The sequence below is a fragment of the Scleropages formosus genome, chromosome 2, assembly GCF_900964775.1.
Source record: "Scleropages formosus chromosome 2, fSclFor1.1, whole genome shotgun sequence".
Taxonomy (NCBI): Eukaryota; Metazoa; Chordata; class Actinopteri; order Osteoglossiformes; family Osteoglossidae; genus Scleropages; species Scleropages formosus.
Genome location: NC_041807.1, coordinates 29,463,925 through 29,490,474, shown reverse-complemented (window position 1 = coordinate 29,490,474; position 26,550 = coordinate 29,463,925). Strand labels below are relative to the sequence as shown.

General features: G+C 40.4%; 2 protein-coding genes across 7 annotated transcripts; one reads left to right on the top strand and one right to left on the bottom strand.

Annotated features, from left to right (window-relative positions):
• Positions 1 to 25: 25 nt before the first annotated feature.
• Positions 26 to 23,474, bottom strand: LOC108937013 (dnaJ homolog subfamily C member 5-like). 4 transcript variants are annotated; one of them, XM_018756750.2, is made up of 5 exons: positions 23,257 to 23,474; positions 8,993 to 9,124; positions 7,253 to 7,466; positions 6,838 to 7,009; positions 26 to 4,912 (listed from the first exon to the last, which is right to left on the bottom strand). In XM_018756750.2, the coding sequence occupies exons 2-5, from the start codon at positions 9,100 to 9,102 to the stop codon at positions 4,809 to 4,811; spliced, it is 600 nt and encodes a 199-aa protein (XP_018612266.1). In that variant the 5' UTR covers positions 9,103 to 9,124; positions 23,257 to 23,474; the 3' UTR covers positions 26 to 4,808. The 4 variants fall into 4 exon arrangements, with proteins under 4 accessions (XP_018612266.1, XP_018612265.1, XP_018612264.1 ...); XM_018756749.2 differs by lacking the exon at positions 23,257 to 23,474 and adding an exon at positions 22,392 to 22,464; XM_018756748.2 differs by lacking the exon at positions 23,257 to 23,474 and adding an exon at positions 21,962 to 22,120.
• On the top strand, positions 22,164 to 26,460 carry LOC108937012 (glucose-induced degradation protein 8-B homolog). Of its 3 annotated transcripts, none has more exons than XM_018756747.2 (6): positions 22,164 to 22,242; positions 22,815 to 22,916; positions 24,046 to 24,173; positions 24,262 to 24,458; positions 24,885 to 25,079; positions 25,468 to 26,460. In XM_018756747.2, exons 3-6 carry the CDS (start codon positions 24,056 to 24,058, stop codon positions 25,639 to 25,641), a joined length of 684 nt encoding a protein of 227 aa, XP_018612263.1. In that variant the 5' UTR covers positions 22,164 to 22,242; positions 22,815 to 22,916; positions 24,046 to 24,055; the 3' UTR covers positions 25,642 to 26,460. The 3 variants fall into 3 exon arrangements, with proteins under 3 accessions (XP_018612263.1, XP_018612260.1, XP_018612261.1); XM_018756744.2 differs by having other exon boundaries at positions 24,882 to 25,079; XM_018756745.2 differs by lacking the exon at positions 22,815 to 22,916 and having other exon boundaries at positions 22,208 to 22,242; positions 24,882 to 25,079.
• The last annotated feature ends 90 nt before the right edge of the window (positions 26,461 to 26,550 follow it).

Below are 26,550 nucleotides of genomic sequence, written 5' to 3'. Positions count from 1 at the left end.
TTAAAGAACACACAGAGAGAAGCGATTAAGCCTCAGAAACATTTATTTTACAACAGCAAATCAGATAATTACCCATGTTCTTTTGGACACACAGTAAATAAACATGCTAAAACATAAAACTAGTTTAGTATTCAATATATCCACGTGTACTGTATGTACATGAGACCTCAACCTTTAAGTCTTGTGTTACACCTTGTTTAATGGCCACATCTAATTACATACAATTGAAACTAGTCATTTATTAAAAACATAAAAATAAAATAAATAACGCATCATAACTATCACTATGCACTATATATTTTGTTTAAAGATTGTAATAGAACATTTCTTAAATTTTTCAACACAACTTTGAATACACGTTGCATTCACTCAAATATTTGCATTTTCCAACATCTCAAAAAAGCCACAGCAAGTATTGAGGTTTTGGGATAGATTTTCCATTGTCAATGACCACAAATAACACCATCAACCAGATCAAGGACAGAAAAGAGTGAGGGCGCACTCAAGAATTGTAATAACTTCTTGGCATAAAAATTCTTGAAATGAATTGGAAATCAACATACAATTTTTGGCAGCGTCTAAATTTATATCATTCCTTGTTCTGGAAACTTTTTCTCCTCCGCATTTTTAGGCAAGAAAATTAAATCAAAACTGAAAAGATACAATCCTTTTTTTCAAATTTTCCCATGGAAAAATTTAATGCCTACGTTGCATTGTCGTACTTTATGCGTGCATGTAATGTTTGTGATGTAGCTATCCATCCGAATGTATGATTCCAGCTATTATTAGCCTGATCAGCCAATCAGATGTCACAGCTCCATGCCAAAGACAAGAACAAAAATAGTCATTGCAATGATTCATAATCTATGATGGCTCACATCTGAATTGTTGAATATTAATACTGATACAATGTTTACGTGCGTATTGGTCGAGGACCACGATTAAACTGCTAAAACCCATTCACTAATCACATGTATTCCAAGAAAAACAAATGAACATGTAAACTACGAATAAACAAAGACAAATCATAATGTACATAATGTGAATGTCACCCCCCCCATATCACGCAAACCTCTACTACCTCTGGCAACAACAAAAGAAGAACGAATATGGAGGCAGTCTGCTTCAAGGACAGGTGATGTGTGAGCGTGGATCCTTTCTCAGCACAAAACACATCATGCAAAGTGCTGGGAGCTCTCAGATGCACAAACATCCAGTAATGATACTTCACAAAGAGAATCCTCCTAAAAGAACTGTTCCACAGAGAGCAGCTGAAGACACCATGCTGTTTTAGCAGGACCAAGATACATACTGATGTTCTCAAACGTACTTTTGGAAAATGCATGGCCCAAACAACAGGGCCAAAATCAAACAAGGGGAAACAATATTAGAGCCACCTTCCAGCTTTTGCAGGTGCTTTCAACATACTAATTAAAGCAGGACATAATTAAAACAAAACCATTTCAACTTCCGGTACCATCAATGATGATTTAAAAAATAATTTTAAGATTACTTCAGCTGACGCTTTCGAATCAGCTCGACTGTTTTCTGGGAATCAAAAGACACCCACTGATTTGTCTTTGTCAAATTACAGAAAATACATTACAACTGGTACCTAACCAGTGACTACTTTGATTTACCTTCATTAATAGTAGTGCCTTCAACAATTTAGCTTAAAAAGATTTAACAAAAAGAAAGGTACTCTTTCACAACCATCTAACGATGCCTCTAAACAGTGGATGATAAAAGCTACACAATTTGAAATGTATAAAAACCAGTGCAAGCAACCATGGTTCAGTAGTAACTTGACATGTTTAAATTGTCCAACGCTAACCTGTATACAGGCCTGCAGATTGTATAGACCAGTGTAAGCAGAGGACTACAGTATAAAGCATCTGCAAAGTTACACAGCCAGAAATATTACATTTACTGTAGAGAACTGTGACTAAGCACAATATTTAATTGACTATTCCTACCTGATCACATCACACCAGCCTCAAAAGTGTAATGACTTCTATAGACTAGATGTCTTGCTTACCAACATGTAGCTTTCTTTTAATAGAATAGGTTAATCTATTAATAGATGACAGTTTTGTGCGAATCCCACTTCATAAAACTACATTGACTCAGGTTGGCCTCTTAAGTCATATATGGGGGGACCACAGCCATGCTTTATTCTAAAACTAATACAGACCAAAGCACATTTAAAAGCTGTGTTAATCGTGAAAGTCAAATCTGAGCTATGAAGCCCTGTATACTTTTAAAGGCTTAACCCTTTACGGTTGCATCCCTTAATAGTTCTCCATTTTCACGGACTCTGAAGCAAACTATGAGTGCCCTTGATCGCGTTTCCCAGAATGTCAATGTTGTAGCAGGGGCCACATCCATGAATGGGGGTTGGGTGGGGGGACTTGCATTGTTTCTTGAGACTGTAGGAAATCTACAGGGCATCCCCTTAGACAAGGGAGAATGGCTCAGAACAAGCAGAAAGATGGACTGCATAAAAGTAGACAAACGTACTCATTTGCCAGTTCAGTGCCTGATAGTCATTATCCAGTGTTTCACACAAAATCTTGGTATAAAGGGAATTAAAGTAATATCTCTCAAGTCAGAAAGGTGTAAAGTGGGGGCTATATTCAAATCAGCAAAACAATACATCTGACCTCACGTTACCAGTTAAAACGGGCTTATCCATGGCATTCACTTTTCACAAGTCATACTAAAAAATGGTGACAGAAATCATATGTCAATGCGTCATTATCTAAAACGGGTGTGACTGATTACAGTAGGATGTCACAATGCAGTATATAATTTTGTTGAGCACCACAAAAAGTCTGCATTGTACAGTCTTTCCCATTTGTACTTTTTCAACTCGGATATCAGCTATTTGACTGTGGTCTTTGTTCAGTGGTAGTTTTCCAACCCAGGTGCAATTTCCCCCACCAATGGTGACCAATTTTGCCATGTTTATGTTATAGAGAGCTTTTCGTTTGGTTCCTAGACTGGTGCTCAACCTTTGATATGAAGATTCCCTTTGTGTCCATCTACTGCACCTTCTAATCACAGCACAGCATCCACACATTACCAACATAAAAAAAAAAAACACAGCATCCCTACAGCTGTGTCAATCAACAGTAGGAAACGGGGGGGGATAGCAAAGCAAGGGCTGTTTAAGGTTAAGTGCAAATCTGGCTTAAACCATGAGTGACTAGGAAGTTTCTGCAGCTCAGCATTTAAGGGCAGAAGGCAAGAATGGAAAGAAAAAAAAAAAAACCTGTTCTGAGTGTGATAACCCTGAAGAAATATAAAACATGGAATCTAGCCTACCAAAAATGACTTGAGTAATAAAGCAATGAGGTATAGAACAATTAAGTGGGCATAAATAATAAAGGTTATAATCCCTTTGCCCGTGTCACTGTGAAGAAGGCATGCCATACAGCAGTCTGTCAGTGTTACTACGGCCTCTAGATTCATACGTAGAGTAGCATAAGTGCCCCACCGACCTGTTCAAATACAGCAAATATGTAGTACATGTGACGTGTGTGTTAAACTTTTCTCGGAAAAAAGAAAAATCCCAAAGGCTGGACTGTATGAAGGAAAGGTCACACTTTAAAAACCTCTTGAAATCGAAAAGGGATATTAACTGGACTAACAAAATGTTAATAAATATCCCCATAAAGAACAAGACTTTTGATAATGATTATTTGGGGTACCACTTTGTTTTTCTACTATTACCAAAATGTCCACTCAGTTTTTTCGAACGCACAAAATTCAGTGAATGTCTATGACATTATAAAACGAAACTCGTACAGGTATGATGCACACTGCGCGTTTTGCATAGACAAAAGGAACTAAAACTAGGGATGTGGCTTCTAACGAATGCTACAGCGACTCAAACAGACCTCGGCAGTTCTCTTTTTAAAGAAGCAAATCTTCAGCAGCTTGCAAAAAGCATCTCTCTAAACAGGAGCTGTAGGACAACCGCACAAACTAATGTTAAACGGAATGTTAACAGCCAATCACTGAATAAGGGCTTCTGAAGACTTTATGAAAATCTCACGTGTGCATTACCATGAACACAAAGTATTTCCAGACTGGTCCAGATGGGAAATGAACTAAGCAATTATGTGAGGAAACGTACTGCAGTGATGGACTGAAGATGATGTTTGCTTTTGTGTTTTTTTTTTGGTGTGGTGCAGGGTGGTGGGGCTGCCCAAGGCCTGCAGAAGAACAACAGAAAAATGGGCTCCAAAGCAGTTGGATCCCATGAAATGTTTGGTGGCGTTCTCCTGGGTTCTGCAATGAGAAACTGATTATCCAATTGCTGGATATACACATGGTATCGACCGTAGTCCAAATAAAACACACTTTTCTGTGTGCTTGTATATGTGACATATATAAATATACAGTTATATGAACGTATACTGTGCACACATGAACAAACAGAATTATACTAACAACTACTAAAAAAAAAAACCTGTTTTAAACACTATATGCCACAAGATGAACCATTTGAAGGGACCTTCAGAGGATGCTGGGAATGAAGTTCTGGAAGAGGGGAGGTACAAAGGCCAAAGAAACAGAAGCGCATTTTCCTCTTTCTAAACAAATGCTGATATCTGGTACTTTCATGACAAAAGATGTTTGTGAGAGTTCAGTTCGTTTCCCATCGTAGTCCCTCTGGGCCGCCCGGCGTGCTCCCCATTTGTTGTTGAAATGGCCTTTTCGCTTCTTTTGGACTCCTCCGCCCTCTCCCGCCTCACCTGGGTTCTCGGAAAGTGCAGGGGGCAGGGAGGTGGCCAGGAGCTTTAGTTGAAGCCCGTGTCCGTTCGGTAGCTGGTGTGGCTGTCAGCCGTCAGCTGGGTGGTCTCTGTGGCTGATGAAGGCTGCATCACGATGGGCTCTCCACCCTCTGCAAGACATGCAAACAAATTAAAATGTCTAGCCGCAAATTCAAGAGTTTGTCATATGTACAGTAAACAGTCTGTTACACCATACAATGAAACTCTTACTCTGTGAAACCTCCCAGCAGCCTATGACATAAATAAGGACATGAGGAAAGATGACAAGGCGTAAATTACAAATTTACTATTAGTGCAAATGCAAGAAAAATTACGTGCATGTATAAAGTGTACAGTGTGCAATGTAAACATGGAAGACATGCATCAGACCAGTCAGAAGACTGAAATCAAATACATGACATAAAAATGTACAAAACGAATACGAGTCATACTGCATTATCCAGTGACTGTGCACACATCAGAAGGTCCATCATTCAGGAGAAACTGCATCTCAGAGGTAACTGCTAACCAATTAATCGGTAGGACGATTACATTTATATTCATTAAGATAAAATAGAACTTTATTCATCCCGAAGGAAATTCTTGTGAAGGAGATTGCTCAAACAGATTAACCGCAACAATTAAATATAAAAGTAAAAAAAGTACACAAAAAAGTAAGAAAGCGACACAGCACATGATATTACACCTTATATTACATTATATTAAAATTTAAAACAATTGCACATGATATTGGATGGTTATATTGCTAGTAATGTTGAAAGAAGTAATGATATTGCACATAATAGTTATACAACTATACTCAATGTCTCAATGTTACCACTTTACTCCCTACAGAAGGGGGAAGAGTTATACAAATTGATGGCCACTGGTATAAAAGACCTCCTATGGCGTTGTGGTACACTGCGGTGGTCTTAATCTACAGCTGAAGCTGCTCATTCACTCAGCAAACAATTTTCCCCAAAGTGACTCGCACTCATTACTATCTATTTAGCTGACACCCTTTTCTATGGGTGCTCAAAATGCCAGATACACCGCACTAAACTCTCCAATCATTCACACATTTGTACAGCAGAGCAATGCAACACACTCACTCATTCACACACACACAGACACAGCATTGGGCAACTTGGGCAACTAGGGCCACTGGTCCCAAACAGGTCTTTGGAGTGTGGGAGAAAACTTGAACACCCAGAAGAAAGCCACTTCAACACAGGGAGAACATGCAATCTCCACACAGACTGAGCAGGGATCAAACCCAGGTCCACTCACAGCCCAGGTACTCTGAGACATCAGCACTACACACTAACACCACACAGCCCCCAGCATCAGGACTGGATTTAGGTGCTTGTTGTTGGAAAAATCTCAGATATATGTAAAGACAAGTATGCAGATAAACAAAAACATTTTGAAGAGAGTTTCATTCAAGAGAACATGCCATGACTGTGTGTACAGATGGCAAGTGTGGCATGCAGGGTGTCAAACCCAGATCCCTGTCATAGGGGGTATGGGCAACATACTCTGCAACACTGCTGTGCGATGTCCAAGTTTTCAGTTCATGCAACACACAAAAAAAGTAAGTTTCTGAACTAACCGGACAGGGTAAGTACAAATGACCACCTGAATATTCTGCTCAGATAATTCTAAAACTTTAGTAACATTCCCACTAACCCTGAACCACCAAACAGAGCAAGAGGTGACCAAGATTAGCGCCACTGCCTTGCACTTAAGAGAAGATAGGTTTAAATCCTAATCCTGCGGTAGTACCCTTGAGCTAGAGACTTACCACAAATAAATCCAGTAAAGATCACCTTGCCGTAGAAATGGGTAAAACACTAGCTTAACACTAAGTTCTTCACAGAAAAGTGTCTAAGAGTTTTGTGTCCTTTTCACTGCTTTCCTCTTCCTTTCTCTACACCTTTAATCCTTAGATATGATTCATTTCCAAAGTACATTTAAGTGACCTGCACCATACTTATCAGAAAGGCACACCCTGCCCGTAAAATGTACACATAGTAGGAGGACATTCCTTGCCTACCTCTTTCGTCAGACTGCAGCTGAGCCTCGAGGTCCTCAGGGGATACGTAGAACTCAGGCTCCTGGTCCATGGGGGGCCGTGGTTTGCACTTCCCACAGCAGCAGTTACAGCAGCAGCACAGACAGCAGCAGAAGTAGCAGCCAGTGGCAAGGCCGCAGAATACAAACAGCGCCTGAGAGTGTATTAAGAGAAGTGGCGGCTTAGACATACTGAGGACAGGGATGCATATGTCCACGGACCACGTAGTATTTGACATTAATTTAAGCAGCAATACCACAACCAAAACCACGGTGTCTTTTGCTTACTACTACAGCAGGCAAAATATTACAGAATTAAGGAGGGAATGCATGGCACCCCAGCTCTTATATTAGACCATCAGGCCAAGAAGCCAGAATCAGCACACCACCTGTCTCACCTTGGCCCACCAGCTGGAGAGGACAAAGTAGGTGTTGACGTTCTCCTCGCCAAACTGTTCGGCCACGTAGAGGCCCAGGGAGCCATACTTGTCGTAGATGTTGCGCTTGGTGGGGTCGTTGAGTATAGCATGGGCATTGTTGATCTCCTTGAACTTATCAGCTGCTTCTGGGTTGTCTGGGTTCTTGTCAGGGTGAAATTTAAGCGCAAGTTTCCTGAAGACATGAAACAGACAGGTCCCAGTCCCTTCATACAATCATGATATGTGCAGGTGACAAAGCGACACCCGAGCTTGTGAAAATACTGACTGTAAAGCGGTGCCTTGTCTCAGCCTAGCCTTTATGGGTCAACTGTCTTATTTGTTTCTGGCACAGGAAATCAAGTATGACAGGTGCAACTGAATTGCAGCAGCACACTGCTGCCCTCTTGCGGCTTTCAGCACAAAGTAACCTTGCAAAATACACAAAATATAAGAAAGGGCATGCGGTTCATCACATTTACATTTATTCATTTAAGTCAATGCTTTTCTCCAAAGCAACTGACACTCCTACGCTACCAACAATTACTTACTCAGCTAGGTAATTTTACTGGAGCAATTTACAGCAAGTACCTTGCTTCAGGGTACAATAGATGGAAGTGGGATTCGAACCTGCAACCATTGGTCCAAAGCCAGCAGCACTAACCTCTATGCTACCAGCTGCCCCAAAAGGGGCCAAATAACCAAAGACACAAAGCATTTCCCACCTCACAAGACTGGGAAAAAAAACAAGTAGTCAACATCTTTTATTGTCTATTCAAATTGTCTTAACATCAGACAGCAAAAGTCATGGCTCTTGTGCTCTTTTTCAAGTTGAGAATTGGCCACTGACTTGCACACAAACACACACATTTCAAATATAACACTGTGTAATACTATGTAATTTTGCTATAATATTAGTTGAACCGACTTACATTTTCTTCTTGAATTACGAAAGGCTGTATTAATTTCAACAATAATTCCAGATTTTCATCTCTGCATCTCTTTTGTAAAATATATTGGAATGATGATGACCTGCATTTACCCCCCAAGTGAACAGATAGTAAAGCACACCAAACAGGAGTGTGAGACCACCTTAATTCACTTGCTTCCGAGGTGATGAAAGTGGGAATTAAAGGTTGAAAATTAGTGAGAATATGAAACGTTGCACTGCGAAGGGGAAGAATTGGTCAGCAGTCAACACTGAACCGCATTTTAATTTTTTAAAGGTTGAAAATTAGAATTACAGCAGATGTTACTCCAAATTAAGGAAAAAAGCTTGACTTTTCTATTTACTATAGCTAGCATAACAGACGTAACCATCCACTCACTCACTAGTGAGAGACACTGAGTGTGTGTTTCACTGATGTCTGGATGAGTGACCCAGTGCAAGTAATGTGTCTAGCAGGGTAAGTCACCTTGGTGAGTAAGGTGTGTGGGCTATAGCAACACTACATAGTACCCATTGTAAGTCGCTCTGGATAAAAGTGAATAAATGTAAAACCAATAACAACTTGAGGGACATGCGTATTATTAACCTTTTACTGAATGACTTATCAGTGCTCCAGCCCTGTGTTTGTAAGAAGCCAGTGTATCAGAAGCCCAGTGACAACTTGCCACTAAGCATAAAACTGTGAATATGAGCGTGCAGACAACTGTGCTACAACACGTTCGTGGACTCAACGCAAACCCCTCGGGACACGATGCATCCGGCGCACGGCTCACCTGTACGATTTCTTGATGTCCTCCGTAGTGGCATTCTTGTCGACGCCCAGCACGCGGTACAGGGTCTCCCCCGACGTGGAGAGCGAGCGCTGCCTCTGTTGTTCAGTCATGATGACTCACGCCCTCGCTGTTCTGTGGAGCACATTCAGGACTTTCAACGGTCAAGGGGAACGGTCACTTTCAAGATTCGGCAAAGTTGCGAAAGGCCAAAGGCTTCTCTCTCTTTTGCCTTTACCAAAACACACACAGAGCAAGCGCTAAGAACACTGGCTATAAACTGCGAAACATGCTTTTAATGTTACAATGGCGCAAAAATATATATCCACATCGAGGAAAAGATCCAGGCAGTCAGATGTTATCGTTATCATCACGGCAGGAAACGGTACGTATAAGAAGCAGGTCTTAGCTGGTTCTGGATTGCCGAGCAGCGCGTGCAGTAGAGAACCAAAACCAGGCACAAAGGTGTGCGCTTTCATACTCCCTCTCCTACAACTGCAGCTGTGTGAATTATATATACACCCCACATAGAAGTGTGGAGCCAAGTTCATTAAAAAATAAACCCCATTACCATGTATCTATAGTCTATGTAAAAAGAAAACACTAAAATAATCGAAAAAATATGGATACGAGTACAGCATTAATCAACTAAAATGACTAGTTTTTTGCGACAGCCGCCATTCAGGTGAGAGTGTGCGACACTATCGCTCTGACTAATCGGCCGGCCTGTCAGTGAAAATTAACAGATTAGCGTGACTTCCAAGTCGACGGGTACGAGACAGGTTTATTTTTGTGCTGAAGAAGCGCGTGGCCTCGCCAAAGTAAACCCAAGGCAACATCTGCTGATTAGACATAAGAACAAATGGCACTTGCAACACATGCCACCTTGTGGTCCGGTGCCTGGCCAATCACAGTGCAGGCTGACTAACCAATCAAAGACACAGCTTCATTTGGGCTGACCAATCGCAACCCTTAGAACTCAGAGACTAACTAGATAGCCTTATAAGGGCAGATGAAGTGACCATTGACAGCTTAGCGTGCTTATCGTAAATCTCCAAGGCAATTCTTTCACGCATTTCGCAGTCTTTGCACAGAAACATAGCCCAGAAATCTGTGCACTAGTGTAAGGTATGGAAGTTCAATACACAAAGTCAGACTTATGGCTTGCTCTTCATATCCAGGCCCTCTAAAAATACTTTCAACTGCAAAATGTATAGCGGTAGGCTTGTGGACCTGGAGATGACAGCAATAAAGTATACACAATATGCGTGCGCCTTTGCGAACATCTACATTTTATTACCGTCACCACGCCATCATCTTCTCCAAGTCGACACCAGCCTGGAGCTGGCCCAGAGCCTCATTAAGCCTGATTACTAATGGAGTTTCTCTGAGCAACAAAGCCCTGCATTGCAGGCCCAGCACCCCCACAGCTGCCTTCCCCCACCCTCACTGCACCATATGGACCAGCGAAATCTTCCACAACAATCTCTTTTTCTCCCTCGTCCTGTACTGTACCGTGAAAAATAATCTACAGGTTTTCTGTTTTTCTCCCCCACTGAAAAAAAGTTAGCCTTTGCCTTTACGTATTAATGGAAAGTAATGTTTCAGGACTGGTTGAAAATGTCTGCCCCCCCCCCCCCAATTCCAACATGAAGTCAGTCACAGCAGATGGGGAGGGGGGTTGAGGGATTTTCTTCTCAAAGACTACCAAAATCACACGCAATTTTCCTGGGAAGTGCGGCCATTGGCAGGGCAGCGTGCTCTGACAAGGAGCAAGACGTGCAAATCCAGGCCAGATGGCCATGGTCATTTGTGGTCCAGAACCTGAGTGGGTGGGACTATTCTCAGTCTGTCCTCCACCCTCTCAATTTCAATGAAGCTCCCTCGACAAATAGGAAACCATGTCAGTCGCTGCAATTTGACCTCAATGGTGGTTCCTGCATTTTTTTTGTACCGCGAATCGCCAGCGATGGCCCTGGGACAGAGGTGCAAGGTGGGAGCAAAGAAATCCTGTCACGGAGGAACAGGCAGCCGATGCAGAGTTTAAGGAATGTTTAAAATCCGAGAGAGTCCCTTCAGCCGTGCTCTTGGTTAAGGTGAATGTCTAAAAACGGCTATAGGAAAACAACATGCTACATTAACTTGTAAAACATTCATCATAATTGTGCGTGCTGCTTTAGATTGAAGGCTGGAAATCAAGAAGATTATTTTTGTACATGCTAGGACTACTTTATAATTGTGTATATTAATCACCATGATATGAAAAGTTACTTGGGAGGGAACACTGAATATTGACTAAGGACAGTATAATATAACATGCAAATTCAAGTCGCAGGAGTTTCTCTTCTATAAAATGCTAGGACAAGGTGCTTCATCTCTATTATTCCAGTAGAATATTCAACTACGTAACCAGGACACTTTGTATAGTGTCAGATAGGTGATGAAGTAATAACAGGAGCTGTGTGATGCAAGCGATGCTTAGGGTTCCCCTTGGACATCAGTAGTACAAAGCTGGGCAGCCTTCACCTGCCTGTCCCTGTCACACCCTCCTTAGGATGACGCATCTGCCCCTCCACCCAGCGGAGATGGCACAGTCGGGGGGGGTCCCCTACAAGATTCTGCAGCTAAGAGCACTTTTGCAGACTCTGGCTCCTGCACTTCCTTTGAAAACACTATCGCTGGGCGCACAGTAGAAATACATCCATTTGGCAAGAGCGTAGACCGAGTGGCCGGTGAGATGTAGCACAGCATCGCCGCTGGTACCCTGAGGAGATGCTTACGAACTATTTCAGCGTTATGACTCCGTCCTCCGAGAAGTGGAGCTCATCACAACACCCGCACTGTGTGTCATCAGCTAGTTCCACACATAGCAGCGAGGCACTAGTGGGGGCTGGGATAATCTCCTTGGGTAGTGGTGATCCACCTCACCTTCACTGCATCATCCCGGAGTGTCAACCTTTACACTGTAGCCATCCAGCAAAACTAGGAAGCAGGTAAGTACAGAAATATGTGCAAATACCCGACACATTTCCAGACCCAAAGAACTTAAATTTCAGTGTTGAACATGCGAATAAATTGCCAAGTCTAAATAACACCCGTTTGAATGAAAACAAGCCATGTACCCTCAAGCAAGGGATTAATCGTTCATGTTTGCGTAACATGTGCGTGACGCTCCAACAAACATTGCTGAATTTACTAAACTGCAGGCTGAACTCAACAGGCTTGACCATTTATTACATGATATTTGTTTTTTGGGATGTGGAGGTAAAATCTGTGGGCTAGACCTCCAGTAAATTTCAAGAATCCATCTGCAATTTGCAAACATTTGTCAGCTTTGTCGACACCTCCGATATTGCGAAACGAATGTCGGGCAAGCAATTGTGACATTTGACAAAGGAAATCATTCCGCAAAGTTTAATTCAGAACAACTATGAAAGCGCTGAAGCGGATGACCCGCGCAAGTGCAAGGCCAGCATCGGTTTTCACATCTTGCACTGGATGCCCCACTTACAGCTACAGTAGAGTTCATTTAATGACACTATTATGCCATCTTTACCGAAGAATCATTTTTTATTTTCGTTCCTGTTATTTGAGTATATTTTAGTTTTATGTAAGCATGCTTTGAATATGTTGGCTTGTCTTTTGCCTCATTTGTAAGCCAGAGAGTAGGCTCTGAGTCTGTCTTCAGGACAGGGTGCTATATAGCAAACTGTATTGTACTGTATTCAGATATGTCTGCACCTCATGGCAACGAAGACACCAGCATGCAGCATCAATGAATAGCAGAGTACTAAATGTTTCAGTGCAATCAAGTGATGCAAGAGCTCATTAGAGAGGTATTGATCAAGGGTAAATTCTGATTGATTTGTCTCTGAATCACATCTGTGATTTAATCTCAATATCATCACTAGTTCCCTAACACTGTTTAAGATGCACTAGAATACAGACTTTGGTAGAATCAGAATCACAGTGAGTTTTATCAGCCAGTGTGCTGACACACACAAGGAATTTTCTGTGGTTTTAGGTGCCTCCAGTATTTACAGACAAACAAATAGTATACACAGAATAAATAACATTAACTGAGTATAAATACTAGTACAGAAGCACACAAAAATAAAGGGCCAGTACTATGTGTTTAAAGTGTACAGATGTCAGAAAACATTTATGCAAAAGGATAAAATAACAACCAAACTGATATTCTGTAAAGAACTGCTTCCTTTCCAGGTTAATGATAATGCCAATAACATTTTTTTCAGCATAGCCCCAATTTAACACAGACACAAAATCCATTGATACACCTTCCCTAAAATCCTTTCAAAGCTGCAGTTTTCAAACATAAAAATCTTTAGATGAATTTCGTTGGACCAGTTGTGGGTGTAAATGTGTCAAAGCACTCTTTTACACCCAGCAATATAAACCTAATGGGCCACTGCAATAATGATAATAAAAAGAACATACACAATGGTATTTGCCCATGCTACATTAAACCATATACGACCCATATTTGACAGCATCATAACAAATATGACAATTACGGTAAAAGGCGACATAGCCTCACAGCTTGTGGTACATGGGTTTGGACACGGATTAAAATCTAGCTTAATTTGTGTGGAGTTTGCATCTTCCTCCTATATTCACATAGTTTCACCCTTGGTGCTCTGGTTTCTTCCCACAGTTGAAACACATGTGAACTGGTGGCTCTCATGTGGATGAGAATGAATGTGCACGTTTGTCCTGTGATGGACAGGTTACCCGTCCAAGATTTACTCAGCATCACACACCACGCTTCTAGAATAGGCTCTAGAAAAACCGTAACACTGCACTGGTCAAGTGGTTAGTGAAAATGAATGCATAAATAACTAAAGATGACATCTCTAGATCTGATCAGGTAAGTGAATCACCGTTAAGTGGCACATGTCTGAAAGCGCAATGCCCTTCTCCAAGATGTCTACAACTTGCCTTGCCCATTGTGAGGGCTTAGGCGAGCACGCCACGCAACTTTTCTGAGTTTTACACACTTGACATACGATGCCAAAGGGGTCACCCACTTTATGATTCCTTTGAGTGCAGTGCAGTGCAGTGGACTGGTAGCAAATGGAGATTAGTGCAATGAATGGCACATCATACATGACTGTCTACTGTATCATTGTTCTGACAGGTCAATAAGAAAAAGCTGGTTCATTTCCATTCCCGGCCTTGTTTTCAAAGTACTGGTTTCATAAAGGCTGCAGTAGAGGGGCGGAACCACTCTTTACCCATCAATGGAGACAGACACAAAGCCAGGAAAGGCCAAGGATGGAATTGAGTCTTTCTTTCACCTCTAAGTAATATTAGACTCTCTGGAAATATTTCTGCAGTGTTAAAAGAACTTAATATTTATTTACATATCTAATATGTCATAAGTACAATTTGCTAATAGTAAGCTATACTGTATACCATACATATTTTAAATCTTACAGGCCATAGAGAATAGAAAAAAAAAATCTTTAAATGAAAATATTTACATTGTAAGATGGGTAACTGAATAGATAAGCAATATACTAATCACTTCCTTTAACAAATGCTTTTTTTTTTTTTTTTTTAAAAAAGAAAATTATGATCAAAACACGTATTGCAGTATAATGCACAAACATTGTGTGGCCAACATGCAACCTTACTGGTCCAAGTATGAGTTCCAGTCCCACAGGGCCTTCATTTTTGTAAGCCTTTGCTTCAGCCAGAAGTTAGCTCATTAATTTAAATAAATTAAAAAAAAAAAAAAAAAAAAAAAAAAAAACCCTGACTAATGAGCTGGAATGATGGGCTTCTCACATGAGCTGCTTCTTGTTTACTGAATGGATTGCCTCCCATTGAAACCCAATGTCTTGTGACATGCCAACACTTCCAAACGTGTCAGTTGGTAGAGTGCAAGCTGAAGCAGTCTGGCAAAAGCTACTTAACGTACTTTGGGTAGAGATGAACGGAGTTACAGGGAGCTGCCATTGGACCCATCAATGGCAAGGATCTGTCCAATGCTTCTGTCAAGACCATGGGTTGTGCTATGGAGACTAACAGGAACACAAAATGTGCAAGGGAGACAAAACCATGGTCATAAATTTTGGATGCTAAGTTGCTGGGATATACAGGTTTAGACACAGAGGCTAAATGAATGTCAGCTTTAGCTTATGCAATGTCCTGCAAATCAATACAGACCAATCACAGTTCCCGTGATTTTCCAACACTTTCAGAGGACTGCTTACACCAGCATGTTTTCTTGTGCTCGAGGAAATGCTGAAAATTTCACAAGGGTGGTCAACCAGCACTGAAGTATGTTAAATCTTGGCTCAGTTATTTTAGTATTCAAAGGGTTTATGATAGTCATCCTTTGTTTATTTGAAACAACTTAACATTTTCCAGCATTTGACACTATGTCAATTTTATTTCTACCTTAATTACATTTCTGACTAACAACAACTGTTAACCAGTAGGAAAATTTTGGCTTAAGATTTATTTAAGTCTTAAGAAAGTGTAAGGTGAACAAACAATTTGTACTTAAGCAAATTACAGAAAATCATAAAGCAACAATGTTAAATTCCAAAATTTAAGCCTATGACCTAAATATAGGTTACTTGGTTTCCTGAAGTCCTGCATCTGTGCACAGGACTCTGCAGACTCTAAATAACAGTTCTTTCCATTTTCTCTTTGGGTTAAGCTTCTCCAGTAATAGATCTTAGCGTTAGAATATCAGTGTTACAGCAAATCCAAAAGGGTTGTAGAGCAATACATGGATATTACATAAATCATGTCTATAACTTGTGTAAAGTTGGCACATATTTTAGGGATGATCAAAGCTCAAAGAATCTTGAAAACATACAAACTGATAATGAAACTACTGAATAAGCCAAGAACAACCTATGAAAAAAGATTTTAGCTTTAAGGATTCGTTAAACGCTTTTCTTCAATGTTGATTTATTCTGAATTCCACATAACATAAGGTAGAGACAACAATCTGTCCTCGGAGGGGTAACATAACTAGGCAACAGAATACAGAAATTGAATAGCAAGCTAGCTACTTTGCGGAAACGTGTTCTCCGACACATGCACACGATGGTAAAACAAGTTAAAAAGTGTAAATATGTATGTATGAAAGTCTCTCCTTGCAAAGTGAGCCATCTCAGCTAGCTGTCATCAGTTCTGACAATGATGTCAATCCAGCTGTCATCACTTCTCTTCTGTACTACTTGTCTTATCCTATATAAATAAGCCTAAATACCATTTGTTGAACAATCAATTCTTACACTGGCTTCTGTCATGCTGATGTGCCATATGTGCTGATGACTCACAAAACACAGCACTGCCATAATGGCTTGTCTTACAACTTACTGACTGCACCATGTACATCATCTGTTTACAGATGAACTACAACACTTCAACAGTTTATTTGCGATGTAAAGACCAAGATCAAATGTATACGCTTACGGGATCCTTTGTAATTCCATTTCCTTACCCGTTTGTCGTTTCTGCTATAACGTGATACAAGTGTTACAGTAAAACCATGAATGTCAGAACATCGTGCAATAAAAAGAACAGGGTTTATGGAAAAAATAGAGTTTGGGCAGACCACTCAAAACAAAACAAGTTCATACACCAGTTACCATCACACTTTTTTCTTGAAATATTAGTATATTTCAAGAGAAATTAGGTAATGGCAGCATTTTCAGCTGTGTTACCGGGAATTGGTTGAAAATCTCATTATCCAAGTTCACCTTTTTCGTAAGTTTGATCTCATTTTATAGAAATATTTTGTATTTATGCCATAAAGACATGAAGTTGCATTTTAAAAGAAAAGCTGCGTCAGTGCTTTTCTAAGAGAACATGTAAAAGAACGCAAAAACAATGGAACAAACAGATCTCAGTTTCAGGTTAGCGACTCTTGAAAGAGCCTTTGAGGTGTATTTATTTATTTATTTTAAGAGAGCTTTACCTACAAAATCCATACAGATGTGTTGTTGGCACTTTAGTGCTTACACAACATCCATGGTGGTGATTTTGCTCAGTGATGTAAAATGTAAACTTCTTGGGAACAAAATCATGTATAAGTCTCAGATTATACTGAGATCGTTCCCCTATTTACGGTCACATACGAGCTAACTCTCATTATGAAAATTTAGGTAGTAGCACAAATGTCTATTTTACAGTATTATTGCCTACCATGGGGAAAAAAGCATATCTTTTTTAAAAAAAAAAAAAAAAAAAAAAAAAAAAAAACCTCACCTTGACTTTGTTTTTAACAGGCAAGAAAATTAAGGCAAGAAAGCCAAAACCCATTTGGTGTCATCAAAAATGGAACCACAATTTTACTTTCATCTCTAACAAGTACAGCATGAGCTGGACAGGTAGAACAACAGAGGAACGCATTGCCCTCGTTTGGACAGAGGATCAGAACCAAATAGGGCACTAGGAAATACACAGCCAAACCTGCAGGTACACCATACTGACATGTTGCTAGAATTCCAAAAACTGCGTGTAATGATCAGTAACCGTGTGTGCCAGGAGATGCGTAACAGAGCGAGGCCTTCTATTTGCCGATTTAATTCGAGAGCCGGCTACACCAAGGTCCTCGCTGCGAGATTCAAAAAAGCAATCCAAACCAGCAGCGGAAGGTCCTTTCTAAACCACGCAGTTGTGTACGCATTCATGAAGGAACAAAAAAAAAAAAAAAAAAAAAAAAAAAAAAAAAAAAAAAAAAAAATCGAGGCACAATGACAAAGCTAATGGAGGAAGTGCTCTATTCATTTCACGAGTGCTAATTATGTGTGAAAATCAAAAATCACGCAATACGGTTCTCCACAGCCATTGTAGGTGCAGATGTACACATAACAAAACCTCCAATTCCTATTCCTGGCCGCACAAAGCATGACAAGCAGAGGACAAAATAAAGCTTCCACGGAGGAAGAAAGTATGAAAAGCTGATGTGTACGGATACATCCATGTCATTCAAAAGCAGGGTATTCCTCATAGAACACATTACATTTTCATGTATAGCTGATGCTTTTCTCCAAAGTGACTTACAACATTAAGCTACCTGCAATTATACACCCATTTGTACAACTGGATAATTTTACTGGAGGAATTCAGAGTAAGTACCTTACTCAAAGGTGCTACAGCTTGAGGTGGGATTCAAACCTGCAGCTTTAAGGTCCAACAGCAGTAGCTCTAACCACTACACTACCAGCCGCCTTTAACTGTGATCCACTGGCACCGAATTGTGCCTATTAAAAACATACCACTGGCTGAATAAGAGCAAATGCAACTGGCGGTCTTACATCAACTTTCCCCCCAGCCGTTACAAAAGTGAAATGACCACGTAATAGGGAAAAATTAAGCCGTCTATTATATTTAAGAAGTTGTATCTTTTCACAACCTTTTTCAACAGTTTTACACACATGCATACTTTGAAAACATGTTTACATGTTATTCGCTTCCCAAGATGTAAACATTCACCCAGGAAGGAGAGTACATCTGTGCGGTGGCGCAGTGGGTTGGACCGCAGTCCTGCTCTCCGGTGGGTCTGGGGTTCGAGTCCCGCTTGGGGTGCCTTGCGATGGACTGGCATCCTGTCCTGGGTGTGTCCCCTCCCCCTCCAGCCTTACGCCCTGAGTTGCCGGGTTAGGCTCTGGTTCCCTGCGACCCTGTATGGGACAAGCGGTTCTGAAAGTGTGTGTGTGTGTGTGTGTGTTCACTTTTTAAACAAAAGTGAGAGTACTAAATATTTGTTTGTGAAGGTTAATGACCATCCTATCAAATCATTAAATTTTGCCATCTTTTAATTTTAGGAAGGAGCTGAACTTTTCTTCCAACCAAATTAATCTGACCGAGCAGCTGTTTTAATCGGTTCTGATGCAGGAACAGCAAGTGGACACAGAGCTCTGGGAGAACCCTACGGTGTTATTAATGTCAGTTTTGATTTCTGGCACCGTTCAATGTCAGTTACAGTCAGGGGCATTGAATGCACTACCCATAACGCAGCTGTACACACCACACAGACATATTAAAAGCACTGTTGTGCGTTGTGTAAATATATGCATCTTAGAGCAAATCACCACCTGTGCACACAGTGCACAATTACTGACTCCCCCTACCTGGTTTTTTTTTTTTTTTTAAAAAAAAAAAAAAGACAGTGACAAGAGACCACTTATGATAATAAAACTGAAGCAATCACTAAATTATTGCAGCTTTTGTAGAGCATGAAGTGTGACATTACTGCCCCGTACCACTAACATTACCGCTCTGTGGTCACTAGCATGTCATTACAGCACAGCTGAAATTCTTCAATTAATTTGCCAATGTAATGTTCAGCAAACGTTTTATTAATTTGTCCATTTTCAACACACAATTGACTGCATTTGTTCTACTGCTGGCTCACAAAAAAAAAAAAAAAAAAAAGTCCAGCTAAAAGATACCATAATATTTTCTAGGCAGATATACTTAATTCATACATTACAAGCTTTAGATCTTAGATTTAGTTCCCTGTGTATACTACTTATATTTACACAAGAAAAAATATGTATTTAGGAAGCAGGATTTCTACAGGTATGACCAAAAGCTACAACAATAATTGATTATGACAGCGAGAACTCTCTTCAAACTTAAATCTTCAAGTCTGTCTGAAGACAACATACTCATCTGCTATAGGCCTACAGTGTTCTAATTACTACTTGCTAAGAGAAAATTAAACTGCTTTGTTTATGGGTCCTTTAAGAAAGATGCTAAATGAACAAAAGCATTACTACAGCATCAACACATTAAATCACAATAAAAGGACACTGCAGAGCTCACCATTTGGATGGAAAAATTACCACAGTGGAAGATTTCATGTCATGAAGGCAGAGACCCCACACTAAGCCACCACAGATCATCGCACTGCATTTTATTTAGCATTTGCCCAACATGACTGAATCATGCTCACTGGTGCCTCCACCCACAGCAACATGTGGACGTTTGCCTAACATCGAGAAATAAACCACCCTTCAAAAAAATAGAGACTATAAACAGGTAAGATTTATGCATCAACTCACTTGGGGGGAGAGACAACTTACATTCATCCATCCATTCATCCATCCTCCTTTTTCTGTGCGATTCTGCAGTTTGAAGTCCTGTGTTAATCCAGCAAATGACTCCCTCCTTAAAATTAATTCAAATTAACATTAAATTCCACTCATCAGTCTGTCTCGACCGGCTGTGAAAACCGTATCCGTGTATAGTGACCAAAACGATAGGATATAAAGTATGGAAAGGACATTAGGCCATCGCAGGGCACTCCTGGAGTCACCTTCACCTCAACTGCTGTGAATAGGAGAAGGAAACCCATGTGAACTAGGGGTTGTGTCCAAACACCACACAGCAAAACAAGGGTTTAAACTCAAAACCACATACCTGAAACCATGAGGTGACTGCATTACCCACTGCCTCCCAAGTATAAGTAACACGGGTTTGGGTATCAGTTAAACTAAAATAAATTGTACTCCACTAAGAGCACCTTCGATTTCAGAACTGCTGACAAATTTGGGATATTTTTCCGCTGCTGGGTTTGGCCGGGTCCTGGTCTCCAGCAGGTCTGGGGTTCGAGTCCCGCTTGGGGTGCCTTGCGATGGACTGGCGTCCCATCCTGGGTGCGTCCCCTCCCCTTGTGCCCCGTATTGCCGGGTTAGGCTCCGGTTCGCCGTGACTCCGCTCGGGGACAAGCGGTTTCAGACTGTATGTGTGTGTGTGTGTTTCCGCTACTGTAATTTACAACACAATCACAGATCACAATTACAACGACTGACAATTAACCCTAAAATTACATATTCTGTGGCTCAGAACCTTGAGAAATTTGGAGAAGGATCTGAATACATTACCAACTCACAGGAAGAAGTTGGTGTCAAATAGCTAAACCGAATCGTTCAAAAAAGGTGCATTGGCTATTTGATTACTGTAATTTACTCGTGATCATACACTGCTGGCAGAGCCTTTAGCTATTTTACGTAGACCTGTACATATCTGGAACCGTCTTATTTCACATAGGCTTTAAGTTTATTTTACTTCAAGGATACAAAGAGCACTCAGGTCAAAATTGAAAATAAGTAAGAGGAAAGCCAATTTTAGGTCCAGACAACTGTGCCAACATGCAATTCCAGGGGAAAAGGGTGCAAATTAAATGTTATTTTACTGTGGATTACAGTAAATGTTACATGATTACTGCATCTCTGATGATCCCCATCATCCTGGCTGTGTAATATCATCATGTGGCCTAAAGCGGACAAATAGGGGGGGGAAAACCATCTAAAAACGAGCAGTTCGATTTTTTTTCTTTTTTTTTTTTTTTATAAATCATGTAATATTTCTCCGATTACGTTGCAGATATTTTTCTAACCGGCCTCGTCACCGTCACGCCGTGTGCTGCGTGGACGTGTTCACGCGATGAGTCCCACCCGCTGCCGGCTGTCACCTCACACAGCAACCCTGCAGAGCTTGCTTGCTTTATTTCTCTTAAATTAAAAGACAGAGAGATTTGCTTGCTTCGCGGGTACCTCGGCTCGGACTCGGAGCGCTGTGGGAATCCTGTCGTGCCCGCGGTCGTATGGACGCTACTGGTTCTCATGATTGTGGAAACTAAGGCAGCAGCACAGCAGCAGGAGAGGAGGAAACGGGCGAAACGAGTGGCTAAGGCGGAGAAGCGAAGCGGTCCCAGGGCGGCGGCGGCAGCAGCAGCAACCGCGGCCCGGGCTGTTCCGCAGCGCCCGACAGACTGGATTTAAAGCGGCTAATCTCCGCAGTGCACGAAGCGTAGCACATCCCCGCATCCATGTTGGGTCGACAGCTAGTGCTACCGGGCGGGCGGGCGCGGGCACGGCCAGTCAGCAGTAATCCAAGGACAGGGAACCCGCAAAAAAGGGGAAGCCGGAAATATTCCTCCTGCTCTTTATTTCATTTCAATCATTCGCTCCTTACCGTTCTGTCGTACTTGCTGGTCAGTGCCTCGGGTAGACTCCCCAAATCTGACACAGTCACGGACACTCGATTATAATTGCATCCCCGGCAAAACGGCGCACACTCGCAGCCAGCGGACAAGCTGTGCACGGGCGCGCGCGAGCTGCACGGCTACGTCCCGTGCCGGGGGAGACGCAGGGCGACGTGCGCGCACCCGCCGAAAGGAAAGGCTAAGCACATGAGAGCCAGTGCTGCGCCAACGTCCTCGGCTATGCGTTGCATTTGTAGCGCCGAATAGGAAGGTACGGGTATTTTTGAGTGTCCGTATAACAAATTTACTACCAAACAGTGATCAGAAGTTATTTTAGACTGTAAATTCATTTAATTAGTTTATACATTTCATATACATTGTCAAGTGTGGTTAATAAAAAATATGGCAACGGTTGCTTACCACATAAGTCGCACTATGACACACAGCAGCGCTTAAAGCAGGCCAGGGCTCATCTGCTTTGTCTGTCCTTCACGCTTCGGGGGTATTTATTTGACTTTTTTGCTATATTACGTGGAATGTGCAGATTGTGATGAACAAACAAGCACATTATACGTGTAAAATCAAAATGGGAGTACATTAGTAAACTTAATATTTTTTTGGGTGAATTAATTACTAAACCAATAATTTTTTATTCCGATGACAATATTGTTACATACAATATGTATCATACTCGGTCGAAAAATTACCAGATGTCTAAAATGACTCAAATTAGATATAAAACTTCAAATGAATGATGTTTTTCAAACGGACAATACAAGAATATACAATACACGCGCGTATAGTATTATGAGTTCCTCCTGACCAATCATTTCTGTCCTCCAGTGAAATCACGTTACGATGAGGAAGATGCCGGAATATCGCGGTGTTTCCCCACTGCGGCCCTGCTCTCCTTCTAGCTGCTGAAGGAACGCAGCATAATTACAGGTATTTTTAAAATAACTTATACTAGTGAAAATAAACCAGTGCTGTTCTGCGTAAGGGGGCGTACATATACCATTTATTCGTGCTTATCGTGCAAATCATGTAATTAAATCCTTAAAAGCCGAAGTAGCTCAAGTCGGACTTTTAGGCTTCAATGTTTTCCTCAGTGAGGAGGCCTCAGCAAATTAGTTTCCGGCTCTAGCGCGAGCGTGTCATACGCAGTATATGTATGTTCTGCTAGAAACGATTCGCAGAATAATATTTTGAACAATAGACTGGACATGCTTCGATAAAGATTCTTTGAGAGCCAGCACCACGGTAATGTTTAGGTAAACGCCCTTACATTTCAGGTCGGCTGAAGCGAAGTGTTAGTGTAGCGGTGCAGCAGCGTGGTTTGCTCCTTCGTTTGAATGTGACTCTACCGGCACTGCTGGATTCACCAGGAGTCCCCAGTCCGTACGTGGCGCTCTAATAGTAAAGACTGGCAGCAAGAACAACATTTAACTCTTCGTTTTGATTTGTGTTACTTAACCGCGTTTTCTCAGGGCCACCTCCTGCGGGCTTCCTACCCTGCCTTAACTTGGTCAAAAGCTTGCGATTACTAATTAAATTATTAGTTGGGGAATTACAACATTCTGTTAAGTAATTGAGATATTTAGACATAAATTAAAAATAACACACCTAAACTAAACTGGAACATTTGTCAAGGTTTTAACAATTCCCGTAGTTCCTTCTTTTTTTTTTTTTTCTTGATACTGATAGATTATAATTTTATTATTACTAAGTATCATACACTCAACATAAAACAGGATTCAATATGATTGACCTCTGTGTAGCTGATGGGTTTATCCAAAGTGATTTAGAGTATCAATCAACTGTACCATGATTTAAACGTTTACACAGCTGGTTATTCTTATGGTATAAATTCAGGATAAGTACCTTCATCAAGGGTGCCACAAACTGATCCAAACTGAGGACCTTAAGATTGCAAGGTGATGGTCCTAATAATGAACTCTATGTTTTGAGTTAACTCAAAGCGGTTTAAAGGGTGGAATTAATATTATTAGGAGTAAACTTTTGTGAACAGTTGTAGAATATGAATCGCAGCAGTTTGTACTTTTTGTCTCAACAGTGTGTTCATAATGAGTTATGCTGAAAAGCCGGAGGACATAACAAAAGAGGAGTGGATGGAAAAACTCAATAATGTACACATACAGCGAGCTGACATGAATCGACTCATCATGAACTATTTGGTAACAGGTAAAATGCAAAAATATTTTTTGCCTTTCTTTGAAATGTATATGCAATTGATAGTTAAAACCTTGCACTTTTATTTTTTTTTCTTCAGAAGGGTTTAAGGAAGCTGCGGAGAAGTTCAGAATGGAATCGGGTATCGAGCCTAGTGTGGACCTTGATTCGTTGGATGAGAGGATAAAGATCCGAGAAATGATTTTAAAAGGGCAGATTCAAGAAGCCATTGCACTGATTAACAGTCTTCACCCAGAACTTCTGGACAGTAATCGTTATCTGTACTTCCATCTGCAGGTAAAAGTGGCTCCTTATTGTAATGTTCATCAGTAACCTAAAAATACTCATTAGGAAACAGGAATTACAGATTTCTTTTAACAGAAATCAATATTTTTGTACTATTGTTAATTTATTTTTTATTTACAACAGTTAATAAATTGGGGAAATGAAATTGACCCTGGCTAAGAGTATTGCACCTTAGTTCTGTCTTTGTTATTCACCTTTTGCTCTTGTTTAACTGAATATTTATTCTTGTAACTATTTGTCATATTTGTGCCTTTATTTTGTTTCCCCCTGCACTTAGTAATATGCTTGATCACTGCAAGTTCCTCTCATACTTTAACTTGTTCAACCGTGTGTTCTTTGTCTTAAACGTACCTACTTCATTTCTGGTTTTTACTCCTGGCCTCTCCCTGAATTCACGCCCTGCTGTCTTTGCAGCAGCAGCACCTGATCGAGCTAATCCGACTGAGAGAGACAGAGGCAGCGCTGGAGTTTGCACAGACACAGCTGGCGGAGCAGGGCGAGGAGAGTCGCGAGTGTCTGACAGAGATGGAGCGCACATTGGCCCTGCTGGCATTTGACAACCCAGAGGATTCACCCTTTGGCGACTTGCTGAACATGATGCAGCGTCAGAAGGTAAGTGGGATTATTTTAAAAAAATAAATTAAAAAAAAAAAAAAAAAAAAAGGTCAGAAACAATAAATTACACATTGACTTAAATTTTACAATCATTTCTTCATCCACTCATTCTAATTTAAGGATTCACATTTCTAAACATTTTTAATCATTAATGAATTATCTCCCTTTTTAAATATTTAATGGCTCAAATACCACTTGTCCTATATTAAGCTAGACACATAGGTCTGATTGCTTCCAGGATGAATATACTATAATTTATTTTTTAAAGTTAGATGTACAATGTACTGGAATCCTTAATTATCTATGTGTATGTTAATACATGTATAAAAATGAGTACATTCATAATGTATACATCTATTTTTTTTTTTTTATTTTTTTTTTTTAGGTTTGGAGTGAGGTCAACCAAGCTGTGCTAGATTATGAAAACAGAGAGTCAACACCAAAACTTGCAAAGCTGCTGAAATTGTTACTGTGGGCTCAGAATGAACTTGACCAAAAGAAAGTGAAATATCCCAAAATGACTGACCTCAGCAAGGGTACAATTGAAGATCCAAAATAATTGTGCAAATAGTATAACTGCACTGTGGGAACAACAAGGACATTGAAGATATTTCTTGCTATTTATAAACAGTCAGTGACTGAACCATATATATATATATATATAAAGACGTTTTGTTAAGAAGTCGGTTGTGCCAACTGGATGAATTCTTAACTGACACACCGATACCCCTAAATATTTGCATTTTTAACACTGTTCCAAAAAGTACACTTAATGTTTTATTACTTTAAAAGAACTTACACAATTATAAATCACTTTATCTATTTATTGGTTAACAGTTGGTGTTAGTCACTACATTTTTCACATGGAAGTATATGGTGAAGTCATTTGCATTCACTAAAGTACTTTATACCTAAATTAGGTCTTTCTGAAGGTTCCGTTGATCTACCGCGCATAAATGTGTTGTGCAATTCATAAATAGAAGTAGCCTACCAGCTTTGGGCAGAAGTGGCACAGAGTGGCCATTTCAAATGTGTGAAGCAAATACCATCAATTTACATGAGATGTTTGTTTCTGCTGAACATAAGCATGCAGTCAATTTTTTTTTTTTTTTTTTTTTTTTTTTGTAATGTTTGTTACAAAGGGTACAATTAAACAGCTTATACCATGTAAGTGTTTGTTGTCAATGTATTATGTATCATACTTTTTCTACTGAGGTTTACTGAATCTGTCATAGGTTACATTGTATAGCCACCCAATAATGTGATTATAGTGAATAAAATATGAAAGTCAGTGGTGAAAGTTATTGTTGAATATTTACTGGTATTAAATAAATTATTCTTTTTGGACAAATGTGTGAACATATGTTGGCTCATTTACATTTATTTATTAGATGCTTTTCTCCAAAGCGACTTACAGTGGGTACTATGTAGTGTTACCAGCCCACACACCTTATTCACCAAGGTGACT

What these genes read in the sequence shown, in the direction of transcription:
- LOC108937012 (XM_018756744.2), top strand. Translation starts at nt 24,056, where the DNA reads ATGAGTTATGCTGAAAAGCCGGAGGACATAACAAAAGAGGAGTGGATG. An exon ending in CATGAACTATTTGGTAACAG is followed by an intron (nt 24,174 to 24,261) that starts GTAAAATGCAAA and finishes TTTTTTCTTCAG; the next exon opens with AAGGGTTTAAGGAAGCTGCG. An exon ending in ATCTGTACTTCCATCTGCAG is followed by an intron (nt 24,459 to 24,881) that starts GTAAAAGTGGCT and finishes CTGTCTTTGCAG; the next exon opens with CAGCAGCACCTGATCGAGCT.
- LOC108937013 (XM_018756750.2), bottom strand. Translation starts at nt 9,102, where the DNA reads ATGACTGAACAACAGAGGCAGCGCTCGCTCTCCACGTCGGGGGAGACC. An exon ending in TCTCCAGCTGGTGGGCCAAG is followed by an intron (nt 7,010 to 7,252) that starts GTGAGACAGGTG and finishes ATACACTCTCAG; the next exon opens with GCGCTGTTTGTATTCTGCGG. An exon ending in GCTGCAGTCTGACGAAAGAG is followed by an intron (nt 4,913 to 6,837) that starts GTAGGCAAGGAA and finishes CATGTCTTGCAG; the next exon opens with AGGGTGGAGAGCCCATCGTG.